The sequence below is a fragment of the Chionomys nivalis genome, chromosome 4 (genome assembly GCF_950005125.1).
Source record: "Chionomys nivalis chromosome 4, mChiNiv1.1, whole genome shotgun sequence".
NCBI classification, from domain to species: Eukaryota; Metazoa; Chordata; class Mammalia; order Rodentia; family Cricetidae; genus Chionomys; species Chionomys nivalis.
This window is the reverse complement of record NC_080089.1, coordinates 52,874,980-52,891,345: the sequence shown is the minus strand read 5'-3', so window position 1 is coordinate 52,891,345 and position 16,366 is coordinate 52,874,980. Positions and strand designations below refer to the sequence as shown.

The 16,366-nt window shown below is 42.7% G+C and overlaps 1 protein-coding gene across 1 annotated transcript in view; it reads left to right on the top strand.

Annotated features, from left to right (window-relative positions):
• The window catches only part of Elmod1 (ELMO domain containing 1), a 66,637-nt gene that overhangs the window by 34,766 nt on the left and 15,505 nt on the right, over window positions 1-16,366 (top strand). The window contains exons 3-6 of the mRNA XM_057767909.1: window positions 101-246; window positions 388-416; window positions 1,522-1,619; window positions 4,164-4,293. Coding sequence (XP_057623892.1) covers window positions 101-246; window positions 388-416; window positions 1,522-1,619; window positions 4,164-4,293 — 403 coding nt within the window. The remainder of the gene's footprint in view (window positions 1-100; window positions 247-387; window positions 417-1,521; window positions 1,620-4,163; window positions 4,294-16,366) is intronic.

Below are 16,366 nucleotides of genomic sequence, written 5' to 3'. Positions count from 1 at the left end.
TGGCTGGTTTTCTTCCTGGCTTCTTTCCTTGCTGGTGGTGGCTGCTCTCTCTTCTCTCGCAGCTTTCTATGGGAAGGGCGCTGTCTTTTGTTCCCCACAGGATGCTGATCCAGGTGTGCCTGTATTTCTACTGTAAGTTTTTGTGGCGCTGCATGAAGTTCGTGATGCGGAAGCTCACAGGAAGGTGTGAACTGCAAAGGATTTGCTACAGCACCAAGCCTGGAGCGTCTAGAACCATGAAAATTGGTGAGTGGGGAGTGTAAGGGAGGGCAGAATTCAAAGTCGGTGGAATTGAGAATGCAATATAATATTTTAAGTAAGTCATGTTCGAACATTTATAACTCGTTATAGCTAATGGCATGTGTGTGTGTGTTCTTACTTCAACAGAAACATCACTGAGGGATTCGAAAAGTAAGGTAAATAAATTGTTTTTTTATTTTTCAGTAACTTTTCACTGAGGGTCCTACTTTGATCATGAAACATAAAACCTGTGGAGCAGTGAGATGGCTCAGCTGGTAAAGGTGGCTGCCACCAAGCCTGGGCTTGATCCCCAGGTTCCACAGGGAGGAACTGACTCCTCAGGCCGTCCTCTGACTTCCACTCCTGCTGTGCAATGTGTACCCCACACAGATGTGCACACGATGGAATAAAGTACTTTAAGACAATAAAAACTAAAATTGAACTTTCAAGAACAAAATAGACCACTGACAAAAAGCTAATGTAGACAGGAAGTAAATGCATTTTTGCATATATGACAGTTTCTAGGCGTACTTGTAAAGATTAGTCTGTGTCAAATTAACCCATTTTGTATCATCTCTTAAATCATAAAACAAGAATATAATAGCTGGGCAGTGGTGGTGCATGTCTTTAATCCCAGCAGTTGGGAGGCAGAGGCAGGTATATCTCTGAGTTCAAGGCCAATCTGGTCTACAGAGTGAGTTCCAGGACAGGCTAGAGAACCCAAGTTGGATTCCCAGCACCCATATTGGCTCATAACCATCAGTAACTCCAGTCTGGGGGAGGTGCCCTGATGCCCTCTTCCGAACTCCAAGTGCACTGCACACACATGGAGCACAGACATACACACAGGTAAAACACCCATACATAAAGAAAAAAATATTTAAAATAGTACACAGTTGACCATCTACATAAGAGAAAAATATGCTTTATTTTGCAAGATTTTTGATAATTTTACCTCATCTTCTTTAACTTTGGCAACCTTTAGACTATGTCCCCGGGGCCCTCATTCTATGAAGTGAAAAAGAAGCCAAAACAAACGACGACAAAAAGAATAAAGCAAAGCCCAAGCCTTCTACGTGCCTGCTTATGTCAAATACCTCAACAGGGCAAATGGCGCTACCCTGGCTGTGGAAACACAGAAGGCCCCGGGATCCAAACACACTGTGTCAGTCTGTTTTGAGCGCCTAGTCTCATACAGAGGTGGAGAATTGAAGCCTCCGCCCCAGGGGTATGTAAGCCACCGCTGCTAACGGGAGAAACTGATGGAAAGATGTTTTCTAGCTCTTGCAGACCTCAGTGAGCGTTCATCCTGATGCCATCGAAAAGACTATCGACGACATCATGGAGCTGAAAAACATCAACCCTGACATCAACCCACAGTAAGAACTGGACTTGCATGTGAGAAAACAGACCCCAAATCACATGGCGCTCTCTCTCTCTCTCTCTCTCTCTCTCTCTCTCTCTCTCTCTCTCTCTCTCGTCTTCCCCCTCCCTCCCTCTCTTCCTCCCTCTTCAAAATAATTATCTGCAGTGTTTTGACTCTCAGATGAACATTAAGTAAAATGGAGGTGCTTCATGAATGTAAGTGGTAATGACTTTAGGCTTCTTCTGGTTTGTAAGCTTATGGTCCTGTCTCCATGAGTCGAAAAATGGCGGAGGGAGCAAGAACTAATATCAAAACACAAGATCAAGGAAGCCCATTCATCTTCAGGACATGACTTGATTTGGGTGCTTTATATTAATTGCATATATTCAAATCATGAGTGTGCTTATACTGATTCTGCTCCATCTAGAATATCCCTTCAGTTCCCTCATGAATATTCAATTATGCCGGGCTGATAATCTTGGAGACAGTTCCTACCTGCTTGTCAAGAAGACAGGCATGTGTGGGAGGAAGAGATGGTTTTTATATGAATACTTCAGAACTTTATAATTTATTCCTCTCATCTTGGAAGTATTAAAATGCATTTGGCAATGTTCGTGACATTTAAAATTAGCTTTATATTTTCCATTGGGAGCAGCAATTTTTTTCAGTAGAATTTGGACCTTAAAGGCATTAAGGAGAATGAATTCTAAATGCAGGTATATTTAGACACAGCTTGAGGTTGGTAACAATCAAACTGTCTTGTAGATCTATGTGCATGAGGGCATCAAATGTCACAGACTGTTAAGAACGAAGATGGAGCCAGAGTTGAACGGGATTTCGGAGTCTGCTAGGTGTTGCTCTTTCTCCATCTATCCAAGAGCTTGGTCAAAAAACTCCATTTGCTCTTGGTCTCTGCAGCATCTTCTTCTAGTCTTGTGTGCTAGTAAGCTATAGCGTTGCCTCATTCAGATGTTAAGGTTGAGTTAATTATGTAATAAATATAGTTTTAAATTTTTCTCATGGGGTGGAGAGATGGCTCAGCAGTTAAGAGCACTAGTGCCCCTGCAGAGAGCCTGGGTTTGGTTCCCAGGACCCAAAGGGCAGCTCACAGCTACCTATCACTCTAGTTCTAAGGGGTCTGATGCCCTCTTCTGGCTTCTGTGGGCACCTATTGCACATGGTGCACATAAGTTCACTCACACACACACAAATAATAAATAATCTTTATTAAAATTTTAAAACTGGCTTTCACTTTTATATTTTAGTTAAAATATAATTTTATCATTTCCCCTTCCCCTCCCCCTTCCAGCCTTCCCATGTTCTGCCCCCATCCCTCTCAAATTCATGGCTTCTTTTTCTTTAATTATTATTGTTACAGATATACACATAAATTAGATATATTCAACATGCTATGCATTCACAGCAAAATGTGTACCTTATGAATCAGAAGCCATGCCCCATGAGAGGGAGCTGCAGGGATAGGGCTTTTTCCCCTAGCCCTGTAAATGAGACTAGAACAGCAGTTTGGGACCTGTGGATCTTGACTACTGGGGGTCAAATGACCCTTTCACAGGGTCACATATCAGACATTCTGCGTATCATAAGTTTCTGATATTAAGATTCATAACAATAGCAAAATTACAGTTATGAAGTAGCAACAAAAATAATTTTATGGTTGGGGGGGTCACCACATCATGAGGAGCTGTATTAAAAGACCGCAGCATTAGGAAGGCTGAGAACCCCTGGACTAGAAGAGTAGACATCATAAAGTAATTAGGCCTGGGGGGGGGGGGTGGAGGTAAATCTGTTCAGAGCACTGAATTCGGTCCACTTGGTAACAACAACAACAAAAAAAAGGCAAGTTTGTTTCCACATAGGAAAGTGTCCAGATGTGTAGAGTGGTTGGACTCTGGAAAGAATGTTGTGGAGGAGAGATATCGCTCAAGGCACTCCCTCCGCTCTCGGGACACTGTTCACGGGCGTGATGTCACCACAGCCACCACAGCTGCCGTTGAAAAGTTTCTTGTTCTGAATTCCCTGAGAGCTCACTCCCTCTTTCCTTCCTTTCTGTCTCTTACTCTCATACACAGACTTTTGAAGTAAATCCAATATACCCGCCTAAATGGTCCCTAAGAATCTATTGTTTTCTGCCCTCACATCTTTCGAGCCACCTTCCTGAAGGCCTTCCTTGTTTGTTTTAAGCCAAACAATTAATTTTGCACTTAAGAAAAAACTAAAATGAAGGGGGAGGATTTTCACAGTTCAACAAAATTGTGCTTCTAGCCAGGCAGGGTGCGAACCTGAGGCAGGAGGATTGTCTAGAATCTGAGGTCAGCCTGGGCTAAGGAGTGAGTTCTAGGCCAGCCTGGCCTGCAGCATGAGACCCTGCCTGGAGAAACAAAGGAAGAGAAAAAGGAAAGGTGACTATATACATGAGTATGCATTCCTAAATATGTACATGAAACTATTTACATAAAAACTGCTATAGGTATCAAGGGAACAAATGCCAACGGCACATGGGTTCGTTTTTCCCACACTCGGTTCTTCTGTACTTTAGGCTGGGAATCTCTCTCCAGGCTTGCCTTCTGCAAATTGTGGGTTACAGAAACCTCATTGCAGACGTGGAAAAGCTACGCAGAGAGCCCTACGATTCTGACAACCCTCAACACGAAGAGATGCTTTTGAAGGTGAGTCCTTCCCTAACGTCAGTTAATGGCTACCAAGCTCTCAGGCCAGGCGGTCTCTGTGCATTGGGGATACAGAGATGAGTAAGACATGGGTGCTGTGACGGATATGCAAGGCTGAGTTCTCTTGCTGGTTGGGGGTAATTTTTTCCATCAGAATATTCATATGAGAAATTAACTTTAAAGCCAGTTGACTCTTATAATCTGAGAAAAGATCAGACGTTTATTTCTGTGGGGGAGTGGCACCTGGCACTTGGCTCAAGTTTGGATTGTTTCAAATGTGTTGAAGGCTGCAGGAGAGTCAAGAGAGCATTTGTCAGTGTGTCATGGGGTTTTTACTTACAACTCTAATACACATCAAAGACAATGAGGTTGATTTCTGCTTCAGCAATAGTCCTCTGGGGAAATTACCCAAGATCCTCCTGCTGATTATTTATTCATGTAACTTGGCAAATGTTCAAAGAGGAGGTAAAGGTTTTTACTTGGCACACTGAGATTGCCAGGAAGGTAATGTAAAGTACTCCTTGCTCAAATCTTAGCAGCTCTGATGCTGCATCATCAGAAAACAGCAATAAAACATCAGCTTTTGAGGTCAATCAAGTCCAAAGAATAAAATTCAGACCACCATTTGGAAGTGCTAACTCAATTAAAACATTTTAGACATTCACTTCTGAAAATAGATACTCTGCTGGCATCGAGTGTTTCTCTGTCTCTTTCTAAATTTTAAATAAGCAGCAATAAAACTAGGGGAGGGGCTAGAGAGATGGCCCAGTCAAGAGAGCATGCTACTTAAAGTTGCTGGCTTTCAACTGCCAATTACGTCTGCTCCAGGGGATCTGATGCCCTCTGCTGGCCTCTTCAGGCACCTGCACTTATGTAGGGGTAGTCATACACTGATACACACATATATGCGATTAAAAACAAATCTCAAAAAAAGAAGGAAGCCTTTGTTTATCTGCCTCGCCTTTGTTTAGCTGAAAATGTCAACAGCTGTAAATTTTTAATGCATCTTGTGTTTTGTGTGAAAGAGTGCATGCCTTGTGTATGCAAGTACATAGGCTGGTGATTCATTTGTCTCTACTAATTAGTGCTGGATCTGAGGTGATCATTAACACCTGAAGAAATCTCATTCTTGGCAATAGCATGCCTTCTTCTCTTTCTCTCCTGTTAATTTTAGCTAGCCTATTAGTTGAGTTCTGCCTTCTCCTATTGCAGGTCCCCCTGACCGTTTTCTGAGGGAGGTCGTCAAACTCACCAAAGTGATTTAATAGCTAGGATCAAGGTGAATGAAAATGAAACGAATCAGCATAGTTGACAGCCTGGCTATCCGTGTCTGAAATGCTTCACAGGCCGAGATAAACTCAAAATTAGCTAATGGCATTTGAATGTCTGCTCTGTGACTGGTCTGGTTTATGAGCTGGTTTATAGTAGGTGTTCAGCATGAAAGGGAGGTGAATTAATGGCTTGCTGTAGCTCCTTAGTGTATTAGTCAGGGTCCTTTAAAGTAACAGAACTGACAGAATGAATATGTACTTTAAAATGGGGTTATTAGAGTGACTTACCAGCTATGGGCCAAGCAATCCAACAACGGCCCGTCTCCTGATGGGCCCCGCAGTGGTTTAACCCACCAGACCGCACGTCTCATGGGTCTCGAGCTGGTGCTGGAGTCCCAGGGAATTCCTAGAGAATTGCCACTCTTCAGTCTGTGAAGAAATCCTGAAGCAGCTGATAGAACTGGTGGTTTAGCAAAGGCCCAGGGACAGGACAGATGAACTTGCCAGCCAGAGAGAGGACAAGCAGGCAAAAAGCAAAAGCGTCCTTCTTCCATGACCTTTTATGTGGGCGGCCACCGGAAGGTGTGGCCCAGATTTCTGGTGGGTCTTTCCACCTCAAGTGACCCACCTGGGAAAAGTCCCTCACAAGGTGTGCCCAGCTGCTTGGGTTTTTGTAAATCCCACATGTGGTCAAGTTGTCAGTCAAGACTAGCCGTCACACTTAGCTATTGTATAGTAATACTTTCTCGTCAAGACCGCCAGCCCACAAATAATGGTGCAGGGACTTATTATTAATTATGAAGACTTGCCCTCTAACTTAGGCTTGTTTCCAAAGAACTCTTATAACTTAAATGAACCCGTATTTTTATTTTTTATTTTTTTTTTTTCTTTTTTTTTTTTTTTTTTCAGTTTTTTTTTTTCCTTGCTGATTTTTTTATTAATTAATTAATTTAATTATTAAAGATTTCTGCCTCTTCCCCGCCACCACCTCCCGTTCCCTCCCTCTCCCCCAATCAAGTCTTCCTTCCTCCTCAGCCCAAAGAGCAAGCAGGTTTCTCTGCCCTGTGGGAGGTCCAAGGACCACCCACCTCCATCCAGGTCTAGTAAGGTGAGCATCCAAACTACCTGGGCTCCCACAAAGCCATTACATGCAATAGGATCAAGAACCCATTGCCATTGTTCTTCAGTTCTCAGTAGTCCTCATTGTCCATTATGTTCAGCGAGACCGGTTTTGTCCCATGCTTTTTCAGTCCCCGGCCAGCTGGCCTTGGTGAGTTCCCGATAGATCATCCCCATTGCCTCAGTGTGTGGGTGCACCCCTTGCCGTCCTGAGTTCCTTGCTCGTGCTCACTCTCCTTCTGCTCCTCCTTTGGATCGTGAGACTTCAGTCCAGTGCTCCAATGTTGGTCTCTGTCTCTGTCTTCTTTCATCGCCTGATGAAGGTTAATATTCAGGGGGATGCTTATATGTTTTTCTTTGGGTTCACCTTCTTATTTAGCTTCTCTAGAGTCACGAATTATAGTCTCAATGTCCTTTATTTATGGCTAGAAACCAAATATGAGTGAGTACATCCCATGTTCTTCTTTTTGGGTCTGGCTTACCTCACTCAGGATAGTGTTTTCAATTTCCGTCCATTTGTATGCAAAATTCAAGAAGTCATTGTTTTTTACTGCTGAGTAGTACTCTAATATGTATATATTCCATACTTTCTTCATCCATTCTTCCACTGAAGGACATCTAGGTTGTTTCCAGGTTCTGGCAATTACAAACAATGCTGCTATGAACATAGTTGAGCATATACTTTTGTTGTATGTTTGGGCATCTCTTGGGTATATTCCCAATAGTGGTATTGCTGGGTCAAGAGGTAGGTTGAACCCGACTTTCCTGAGAAACCGCCACACTGCTTTCCAAAGTGGTTGCACAAGTTTGCATTCCCACCAGCAATGGATGAGAGTGCCCCTTTCTCCACAACCTCTCCAGCAGAGGCTATCATTGGTGTTTTTGATTTTAGCCATTCTGACCGGTGTAAGATGGTATCTTAATGTTGTCTTGATTTGCATTTCCCTGATTGCTAAGGAAGTTGAGCATGATCTTAAGTGACTTTTGGCCATTTGAACTTCTTCTGTTGAAAAGTCTCTGTTCAGCTCAGTGCCCCATTTTATAATTGGATTGATTAACCTTTTACAGTCTAATTTCTTGAGTTCTTTGTATATTTTGGATATCAGACCTTTGTCAGTTGCGGGGTTGGTGAAGATCTTCTCCCAGTCAGTGGGTTGCCTTTCTGTCTTAGTGACAGTGTCCTTTGCTTTACAGAAGCTTCTCAGTCTCAGGAGGTCCCATTTATTCAATGATGTCCTTAGTGTTTGTGCTGCTGGGGTTGTACGTAGAAAGTGTTCTCCTGTGCCCATGTGTTGTAGAGTACTTCCCACTTTCTCTTCTATCAGATTCAGTGTGTTTGGACTGATATTGAGGTCTTTAATCCATTTGGACTTGAGTTTTGTGCATGGTGATAGATATGGATCTATTTTCATTCTTCTACAGATTGACTTCCAGTTTTGCCAGCACAATTTGTTGAAGATGCTCTCTTTTTTCCATTGTATACTTTTAGCTCCTTTATCGAAAATCAGGTGTTCATAGGTTTGTGGGTTAAAGTCAGGGTCTTCTATTCTATTCCATTGGTCGACTTCTCTGTTTTTATGCCAGTACCAAGCCGTTTTCAGTACTGTAGCTCTGTAATAGAGTTTGAAGTCAGGGATGGTAATGCCTCCAGACAATCCTTTATTGTATAAGATTGTTTTGGCTATCCTGGGTTTTTTGTTTTTCCATATAAAGTTGATTATTGTCTTCTCCAGATCTGTGAAGAATTTTGATGGGATTTTGATGGGGATTGCGTTGAATCTATAGATTGCTTTTGGTAGAATTGACATTTTTACTATGTTGATCCTCCCAATCCAAGAGCAAGGGAGGTCCTTCCATTTTCTGGTGTCCTCTTCAATTTCTTTCTTCAAAGACTTAAAGTTCTTGCCAAATAGATCTTTCACTTCCTTGGTCAGAGTTACCCCAAGGTATTTTATGCTATTTGTGGCTATCGTGAAAGGTGATGCTTCTCTGATTTCCCTCTCTGCTTCCTTATCCTTAGTGTATAGGAAGGCAACTGATTTTTTGGAGTTGATTTTGTATCCTGCCACATTACCAAAGGTGTTTATCAGCTGTAGGAGTTCTTTGGTAGAGTTTTTGGGGTCGGTTATGTATACTATCATATCATCTGCAAATAATGAAAGCTTAACTTCTTCCTTTCCAATACGGATCCCCTTGATCCCCTTATGTTGTCTTATTGCTATTGCTAGAACTTCAAGCACTATATTGAAGAGGTATGGAGAGAGTGGACATCCTTGTCGTGTTCCTGATTTTAGTGGGATGGCTTTGAGTTTTTCTCCATTTAATTTAATGTTAGCTGTCGGCTTGCTGTAAATAGCTTTTATTATATTTAGGTATGCCCCTTGTATCCCTAATCTCTCCAAGACCTTTATCATAAAGGGGTGTTGAATTTTGTCGAATGCTTTTTCAGCATCTAATGAAATGATCATATGGTTTTTTTCTTTCAGTTTATTTATATGGTTGATTACATTGATAGATTTGCGTATGTTGAACCAGCCCTGCATCTCTGGAATGAAGCCTACTTGATCATAATGGATAACTTTTCTAATGTGTTCTTGGATTCGGTTTGCCAGTATTTTATTGAGAATTTTTGCGTCGATGTTCATGAGTGAGATAGGCCTGTAATTCTCTTTCTTGGTTGGGTCTTTGTGTGGTTTTGGTATCAGGGTAACTGTAGCTTCATAAAAGGAATTTGGCAATGACTCTTCTGTTTCTATATTGTGAAATACATTAAGAAGTATAGGTATTAGCTCTTCTTGGAAGTTCTGGTAGAATTCTGCATTGAAACCATCTGGCCCTGGGCTTTTTTTGGAAGGGAGATTTTTGATAACTGTTTCTAATTCTTCGCGACTAACAGGTCTATTTAGATCGTTCACCTGGTCTTGGTTTAGGTTTGGTATATGGTACTTATCTAAAAAAGTGTCCATTTCTTTTGCATTTTCCAGTTTTGTGGCATACAGGCTTTTGTAGTAGGATCTAATGATTCTCTGAATTTCCTCTGTGTCTGTGGTTATGTCCCCCTTTTCATTTCTGATCTTATTTATTTGCGTGTTCTCTCTCTGTCGTTTAATTAGTTTGGATAGGGGTTTGTCAATCTTGTTGATTTTCTCCAAGAACCAACTTTTTGTTTCATTGATTCTTTGGACTGTTTTCTGTGTTTCTATTTTGTTGATTTCTGCCCTCAGTTTGATTATTTCCAGTCTTCTACTCCTCCTGGGTGCGTCTGCTTCTTTTTTTTCTAGAGCTTTCAGGTGTGCTGTTAAGTCCCCAATGTATGCTTTCTCCGTTTTCTTTAAGTGGGCACTTAGTGCTATGAACTTTCCTCTTAGCACTGCTTTCATCGTGTCCCATAGGTTTGAGTATGTTGTCTCTTTGTTTTCATTAAATTCAAGGAAGACTTTAATTTCTTTCTTAATTTCTTCCTTGACCCAGGTGTGGTTCAGTAGTTGACTGTTCAGTTTCCATGAGTTTGCCAGCTTTCTGGGGGTAGCTTTGTTGGTGGCTTCTAACTTTAATCCGTGGTGATCTGATAAGACACAGGTGGACACTGATATTTTTTTGTATCTGTGGAGGTTTCCTTTGTTTCCAAGTATGTGGTCAATTTTCGAGAAGGTTCCATGAGCTGCAGAGAAGAAGGTGTATTCTTTCCTATTTGGGTGGAGTGTTCTATAGATGTCTGTTAAGTCCATTTGATTCATTACCTCCAACAATTCTCTTAATTCTCTATTAGTTTTCTGTCTGATTGACCTGTCCATTGGTGAGAGAGGTGTGTTGAAGTCTCCTACTACTAGTGTGTGTGATTTGATGTCTGCCTTGAGTTTTAGCAATATTTCTTTTACATAAGTGGGTGCTTTTATATTAGGGGCATAGATATTCAGGATTGAGACTTCATCCTGCTGAATCGTTCCTGTTATGAGTATAAAGTGTCCCTGTCGATCTCTTCTGATTGATTTTAGTTTGAAGTCAGTTTTGTTAGAAATTAGTATGGCCACACCTGCTTTTTTCTTAGGACCATTTGCTTGAAAAACCTTTTCCCAACCCTTTACTCTGAGTAGATGCCTGTCTTTGTGGTTGAGATGAGTTTCTTGCAAACAGCAGACTGTTGGATCCTGTTTTCGTATCCAATCTCTTAGCCTGTGCCTTTTTATTGGTGAATTGAGACCATTAATATTAAGTGAAATTAATGACCAGTGGTTGTTAACTCCGGTTATTCTTACTGCTTTTGGTAGAAGAGTTTGTGTGTCTCCCTTCTTTGAGTTGTGCTGTTGAAGGGTCGCTAGATGCCTGGGTTATTGTAGGCAGTGTTGGCAATGTTGGATTCCTTGGGTTGTGATTTTCCTTCTATTACTTTCTGTAGGGCTGGATTTGTGGCAACGTATTGTTTAAATTTGTTCTTATCCTGGAATGTCTTGTTTTCTCCATTGATAGTGAACGATAGCTTGGCTGGGTATAGTAGTTTGGGTTTGCATCCATGGTCTCTTAGTTTCTGTAGTACCTCTATCCAGGACCTTCTGGCTTTCATGGTTTCCATAGAGAAGTCAGGTGTAAGTCTGATCGGTTTACCTTTATAAGTTACTTGGCCTTTTTCCTTTACAGCTCTTAATATTCTTTCTTTAATCTGTATATTTTGTGTTTTGATTATTATATGGCGAGGGGACGTTTTTTTTTGATCCAGTCTGTTTGGTGTTCTGTATGCTTCTTGAATATTCAAAGGAATATCTTTCTTTATGTTGGGGAAGTTTTCTTCCATAATTTTGTTAAAAATGTTTTCTGGACCTTTGAGCTGTGCCTCTTCTCCTTCTTCTATCCCTATTATTCTTAGGTTTGGTCTTTTTATTGTGTCCCATATTTCCTGAATGTTTTGTGATGAGAATTTGTTGGTTTTGGTGTTTTCTTTGATCAGTCCGTTTATTTTCTCTATGTTGTCTTCAGAATCTGAGATTCTTTCTTCTATCTCTTGTATTCTATTGATTATGCTTGTTTCTGTAGTCTCTGCTCGTTGACTTATATTTGCCATATCCAGCTGGTCCTCAGTTTGTGTTTTCTTCCTTGCTTCCATTTCAGTTTTCAATTCTTGGACTGTTTCCATTACCTGTTTGATCGTTTTTTCTTGGCTTCCCAGGGTATCATTTACGTATTTACTCATTTCTTCAAACTTTTTGTTATACTTCTCATCCATTTCTATGAGGGTGTTTTTTACATGTTGTTTAAGGGACTCTATTGCTTTCAAAAAGTCAGTTTTTTCCTCTTCTCCTGTGATAGGGTGTTCAAGTCCTTGTGTTGTAAGATCATTGGGTTCTGGTGTTTTCATGTTGTTTTTCAGATTGTTGGGTGAATTCTTGCCTTGGCGTCTGCCCATCTCCTCTTACCGATGCTATCTATTGGGTTTGATTTAATTGTAGCGGGGCAATCTGTTCTCAGTGCAGGCTTCACTGTTTCTTGCCCGCACTATCCTGTATCCAGTGCCTCCGCCGCCCGGGCCTGCCTGCCGGTGCCTCCGCCGCCCGGAATTGTCTGTGCGCCGGTGTTTCCGCCGCCTAGGCCTGCCTGCCGGTGCCTACGCCACCTGGGCCTGCCTGCGCGCCGGTGCTTCCGCCGCCTAGGCCTGCCTGCCGGGCCTGACTGTTGGTGCCTCCGCCACCCGGGCCTGCCTGCACGCCGGTGCCTCTGCCGCCCGGACTTGCCTGCGTGCTGGTGCCTCCGCTGCCCGGGCCTGCCTGCGCGCCGGTGCTTCCGCCGCCTAGGCCTGCCTGCCGGTGCCTCCGCCACCCGGGCCTGCCTGCACGCCGGTGCCTCTGCCGCCCGGACTTGCCTGCGTGCTGGTGCCTCCGCCGCCCGGGCCTGTCTGTGCGCCGGTGCTTCTGCTGCCTAGGCCTGCCTGCCGGGCCTGACTCGAACCCGTATTTTTAAATCTACATTCTGCCACATGGCTTGTTCCCTCATCTCTCTCCTGCACGTCCTGCTTCCCTGTGTCTCACTGTCCAGTTCCTATCTCTCTTCTCCCCAGAGTTCTCTCTCCTCCTGGAAATCCCACCTATTCTCTCCTGCCTAACTATTGACCATCCAGCTCCTTATTAAACCAATCACAGTGACACATCTTCGCACGGTGTAACAAATATTCCACAATGTTTATGTTAAGAACAGCTAAAGATGGCACATAGCAGGCGTCCAAATGCTATTGGTTAGTTTCACGTCTATTTCAGCCAGTGAAATCCAGTACGTCAGACACACGTGACTAGTCCAGTGGTTCTCAGTCTGTGGGTTGCAACCCCTTGGGGGTTCAAATGACCTTTTCACAGGGCCACACATCAGATATCCTGCATACCAAATATATCTGATATTACAATTCCTAGCAGCAGCAAAAATCACAGTTATGAAGTAGCAACAATATAATTTTATGCTTGAGGGTTACCACATAAAGGGTCTCTGCACTCGGCAGGTTGAGACCCCCTGGACTAGTCTGTTGACTTTTATCGGTGGCTGTGATTTGAGTATGCACATGCTCTCATTCTGATGTCATGGCTAAAGAATCATGTAGTGATTAAGTTCTTTATTTTAGAGGCAAAAAAACTACATTTATTTTAGTTCAGGCAGACTGTCTATCGCCTATCAGTAAATAATAAAGCCAGAACTATTTACCATCAGGTTTGCCACTTTTTGCTTTTTATTTTTTGTTTTAAGAGAACGTCTCACTATGTTTTTGTGAGTTGGTCATGAACTCACTATGTAGCCAAGTCTGTCTTTGACTTTGTGGCAATCCTCCTGCCTCAGTTTCTAAAATGCTGAGATTACAGGTGTGAGCCACCGTGCCTGGCTCTGAGTTGGACCCTCTTATGACAGTCTTTCCCTTTTACCCTTACATGATTTGCAATGTAATCAGCACATGTTCTGAACTCCAGAAATCCCTAACTATTATCCACACGGTACAGCAAAATGTCTCCAGTGGGACCGTAGCCATTCTCTTCTTCTTGCCTTCGTCTCCAGTTTGGCTATTATAACCTTGTAATTCTGAGCCTAACCATAAGACTCTCCCCTTCCATCTTCTTCATACTGACAGAGAGGTTTCTAGGAGACAAGTCTAGCCATTAAGATGGATTAATATCCCTAGACACCTGTAATCCCAGCACTGGGGACACAAGGCAAAGATGACTGGGGCTCAAAGGCCAGTCTGGGCTATATGCAAGACGTTTTCTCAAGAAAAACAAAACGCCTTCAAACTTGCTGTGTCCTATAGTGGAGTCCATATTGCTCGGAACAGCACCTTGGCCCCTTCCTGAGGTACCTCTCTCAGCTCTATCCGCTGCACCCCTGTCCATTACATAGAGAGCATCTCACCATAACTCGGGCTAGGCCGTGACAACCAAGTGCCCAGGAATTTGCTCATGTTCTTCTTATTGCTATTCATTGTTCTCACAGAAGAAGCCACCTGGCTTTCTTAATCTTTATTCACTGGATTTTGAAATAATTTCCCCGAACACACAGAGGTGAGATCTTTCTTCTGCCCTTCTGGGTAATTGAATTCCAAGTATGAGAGCAATGACATCATAGTAACGAAACACTGGCTGGGTGTTTGCTGGGTTCTGGCCACTACAATAAATTCTGCACTGAGTTCTCCATTTCCATTCTGACAGTAACCTTGTGCTGATTGATATACTGTATTATCTCCATTTGGAGAGGGGGTGAGAAAGCAGGCTCCGCGGTGGCCATGCAAGCCCACGTCACTAAAAAGTGCTCCCGCCACTGCACTGCAGTATCTTTTCAGAGGAAACCGTGCCTGCAGAGCCTGGCCAGGGCTGGTGGATGACTGCCCCAGTTCAGGCTTCATCTTTAAGATGGGTGATGATAGTACAAGCATCCTCAAGCAAAAGTACATGAGCCACATCTACCACCCATTTTTGTTAGTGTTGTATGGTCACATAGCTGTGTGTGTGTTTCTGTTGTCCCTGTCTGCTGTCCTACTATGAAGACAGCAGAGTCCACACAGCTCACTGCCCGGAGTAGCTGCAAAGACTATGCGCAGAGTTTGCTGTCCCAGTTTATAAGCTCAGCTAACCCAGGCGAGCCTTTAATTCACGTTGTTACCAAGGCTGACCTTGAACTCCTGATCCATCTGCCTCTACCTCCTTGTGCTATGATTTCAGGCATATACCACCACGTCTCCTTGTCTCTGTATCTTTAGATAAGTTGACCTGGCATGCAGTGACACCAGCGTAAATATTTTATCTGATTAAGAAGTAATATTGGAGTTGTGTCTATATTAATCACAACAAAAGTGAACTGCAAGGTTGTGGGAGAGGGGCGCACACACGTGCAGGTGCATGCACACAAGTATGGACACGTGCACATTTGTGCATGTGATTGTGGAGGTGAGAAGTCACCTTCAGATGTCACTCCTGAGTCCACCCACTTGCTTTTTGCAACTGTGTTTCTCATTGACCTGGTGCTAGCAAATTCTGGAGTTTCCCCTCTCTCTCTCTACATCCTCAAAACTGAAATTAAAATCTGGAGCCATCACTCCAGGCTTTTGCACAGAATTCTGGGAATCTACTTCAGGCCCTCATTCTGTGTAACAAGCACATTACTTGCTAAGTTCTCTTTCTACCTCTGAACTGCAGATTTTCACCTGTTTGTATTTTTTGCTATTATTATACTTTACACTGTGCCTGGTATGTGACAATTCACAGTAAAGCAAGATAATTTTATATCACTCTTCTGTTGAAACTTTAAGATTCACCTAATATAAAATAAACATTCAGAAGGTTAACTATTTCTGAAAGAGTTGGAAGAAAACACAATATTTGGGCCCAGGGGGAAAAGGCTATTAGCAAAGTGCTTACTGTACAAGCATGAGAACCTGCAGTTCAAATCTGCAGAACCTTGCAAAAGCCAGGTGGGATGGCATGTTTCTGCGACCCACAGTCCAGGGGAGGCAGAGGCAGGAGGCTCCCTGGAACTCATTAGCCAGCCGGGCTAGCTGGACTGGTGAGCTCCGGGCTGAAAAAATTAAAACAAGATAAAGAGCAATTGACGAAGCCCCTCAGTACCAAACTCTGGCCCTGCTCAAATGAACAGACATGTGCACACATGTCCACACACACATAACACACCACACTCTAACACATACACACACAAAATAGACACACAAAGAAATAAAATGTAATATTTGGATTTATATAATATTTGTGGGGTTGGAGAGATGGCTCAGCAGTTAAGAGAGCTTTCTGCTCTTCCAGAGGACCCAAAGCCGATTCCCAGCATGAGTCAGGAGGCTCAGAGCTGCACATACCCTTAAACATTACATATTATATAGAGCCATGGATTGCAGTCCCTGCCATCTGTCTACCTGGCTCTATCATTATGATGTGTGCTAAACCTAGTTTTCTACAGAAACCCTGGAAAATAAAATTTATAAAGCAGTAGAGAGCATAATGTCCTGAATTTATATTTTTCACTGGGATATAGTTGATTTTGGATGAAATTATTTTAGGCAACTCTTCACGATGACACTGTATTTTGAGGCTCACTCGTGAGTACTGCCAGTGTTCCTTTATCTAGTTGTACGGTATTTGCTCTCACTCCCGTCACACATGAGACCTAAAAGATGAAACTCGAGTCAGTGTGCTTTGTTTTTATTAATGGTGTCC